General features: G+C 38.2%; 1 protein-coding gene across 1 annotated transcript; it reads right to left on the reverse strand.

Moving 5' to 3' along the window:
* Window positions 1-605: 605 nt before the first annotated feature.
* On the reverse strand, window positions 606-1583 carry LOC140322029 (olfactory receptor 6B1-like). Its single transcript, XM_072398688.1, has one exon. It carries the CDS (start codon window positions 1581-1583, stop codon window positions 606-608), a length of 978 nt encoding a protein of 325 aa, XP_072254789.1.
* Window positions 1584-2198: the final 615 nt, after the last annotated feature.

The following is a 2198-nucleotide window of genomic DNA, read 5'->3' on the forward strand; positions in this document are numbered from 1 at the left end:
TCACCCCACCATATTTCAGACACTTGAAACGACAATAAAATTTATGCTAAACTGCAGTTAAGCAAAATTATCGGTATTTATGCCCCCCCCCCCCTTCCCACCAGATGACCAGTCCTACAATAAATCTGTTATTGGTCTTGCGGCCACCACCCTCTCCAATATCATGTACAATGTTCATGGACTATATGAGCCTGGTTTACCCAAGCTATCCAAGACTGGAGATGATAGACTATCATGGTTGAACCTTGGTAATCAGAACTGGAATGGATCTGGTCCAGGATTAAAAACATTTGCTAACTAATAGTAAATGATTTTAGGAAACTCATTCCAGGTCCTCTGGATCACCAAGGTTTTATTCTAGTTTAGTCTATATTCTCCAGTTTGGGAGAGCTTTAATAAAGCCAATGTGTGAATGTCAAGGAGCTATCCACATACAGGGAATGGAAGAAATTGTTGGGGGGAAAAAGGAATAAGGTAAGTAAAGCCCCCACAAGGATGGGTGTGTGTGTGTATGTGGCTGGAGATGACTTTCAAAACTAATATTAGAAAGCAAAATACACAATATTGGTATGAACACAAACATTTGGTAGCCATTACAACAAATCTCAGAGGCCTGATTTCATCTTACGTGGTAAATGTCCAAACTGTGACTTTGCTAGATAAACAGAAATACATTTGTTCAAAGCAATTTTTATTTCTTGATTCCTTAAACTATAAATGATTGGATTCAGTAATGGGGTTCCTGTGGTATACAATGGAGACACCAGCTTGTTGATGTTGTATGAGTAAATCTTGGTGGGAATCATGTAGACATTCATCAAAGTACCATAGTAAGTGCTTACCACAATAAGGTGGGAACTGCATGTTGAAAGGGCTTTTTTTCTCCCAGAAGATGAGGAAATCTTAAAAATGTTCAGAAAAATGGAGACATAGGTGAATGTTATAAAGAGGAATGGAAAAATGATAAAAGGTATGGTTAAGACAAAGTCAACAATGTCCAACACAGAGTGATCAGAACATGTCAACTTCAGAATTGGAGCAAGGTCACATAAATAATGGTCCATGATGTACGGGCCACAGAATGTATAATGACATACAAACACAAGTAATAATAATGCTACCAAAAAGCCAATGGCCCAGGGCCATATGGCTAGACACAGTTGATGTTTGAGATCCATGATGGAGTTGTAATGTAAAGGTTTGCAGATGGCTAAATATCGATCATAGGACATCACTGTGAGGAGAAGACATTCTGCTGTCGTAGTACCACTGTAGAAGAAAAGTTGAGTGATGCATTTAGTAACAGATATGAAGCCTCCTCCACTTTTTACAATGTCTAGCATTTTTGGGGTGACGGTTGATGACAGCAAAATGTCAGAACATGACAGGTGACAAAGAAAAAAGTACATAGGAGATTTCAAAGTTTCTGATTGTGCCACCAACAGAATGATGATCAGGTTTCCAAATATTGTCAAAGTGAATGCCACCAGAAAGAAGAAAAACAGATACGGATTGAGGATAGGGTGATACTGAAATCCCAGCAGAAGGAACTTTGTTATTGTTGTATGGTTCCCCTCATTCATTTTTTTTGTGATCCCATCAAAATGTATGTAGATCCAGAATCAAGCTTTACATTTCAATAAAAGTTCCGATTCATATTTTTAGAAGTTGTAAAATCAAAGCTTTTAAATAGGAAAAAGTATGCCTGACAATACTTTAATGAATACTGTTGTTTAAGTACTTTCTGGTTTAGGGTGACAATATCTGTTCTCCCATATTCTCCTTCTCTATCCAATTGGAGACTACAAGTGTCTTTACTGCCACACATTACACAGATGTAGTTTACTGTTGTCACCATTCTAAATAATGTTACGTAGCCATCATTGCAGTCTGTGTACAGAAGAAGTTGCTTAAAGGAGGCCTTTGGACATCAGCAACACTGCGATGAAGAATTAATAAAGTTACGTTATACTATGCTATATCACATGCAACACTGTTTAGTCATAAACTGAACATTTCTGCAGAGGTCCTTTAGACGCACATTCAAAATTGGAGCTATTGATATCCAATCAGCAAAGCTCACGCTCCCCACTGATTTGAAAGCTCTAGTTCTGGCTCAGCATGGGCCGTGTCAGACCTCTATAGAAAAACTGCCACATAAAGAACAAGAGTGTCTCTCTGCAATGTGTCAGAAAGGG

The sequence above is a fragment of the Pyxicephalus adspersus genome, chromosome 2 (genome assembly GCF_032062135.1).
Source record: "Pyxicephalus adspersus chromosome 2, UCB_Pads_2.0, whole genome shotgun sequence".
Taxonomy (NCBI): domain Eukaryota; kingdom Metazoa; phylum Chordata; class Amphibia; order Anura; family Pyxicephalidae; genus Pyxicephalus; species Pyxicephalus adspersus.

Bases quoted from the DNA above. Each gene is read 5' to 3' on its own strand.
- LOC140322029 (XM_072398688.1), bottom strand. From the start codon at position 1,583: ATGAATGAGGGGAACCATACAACAATAACAAAGTTCCTTCTGCTGGGA.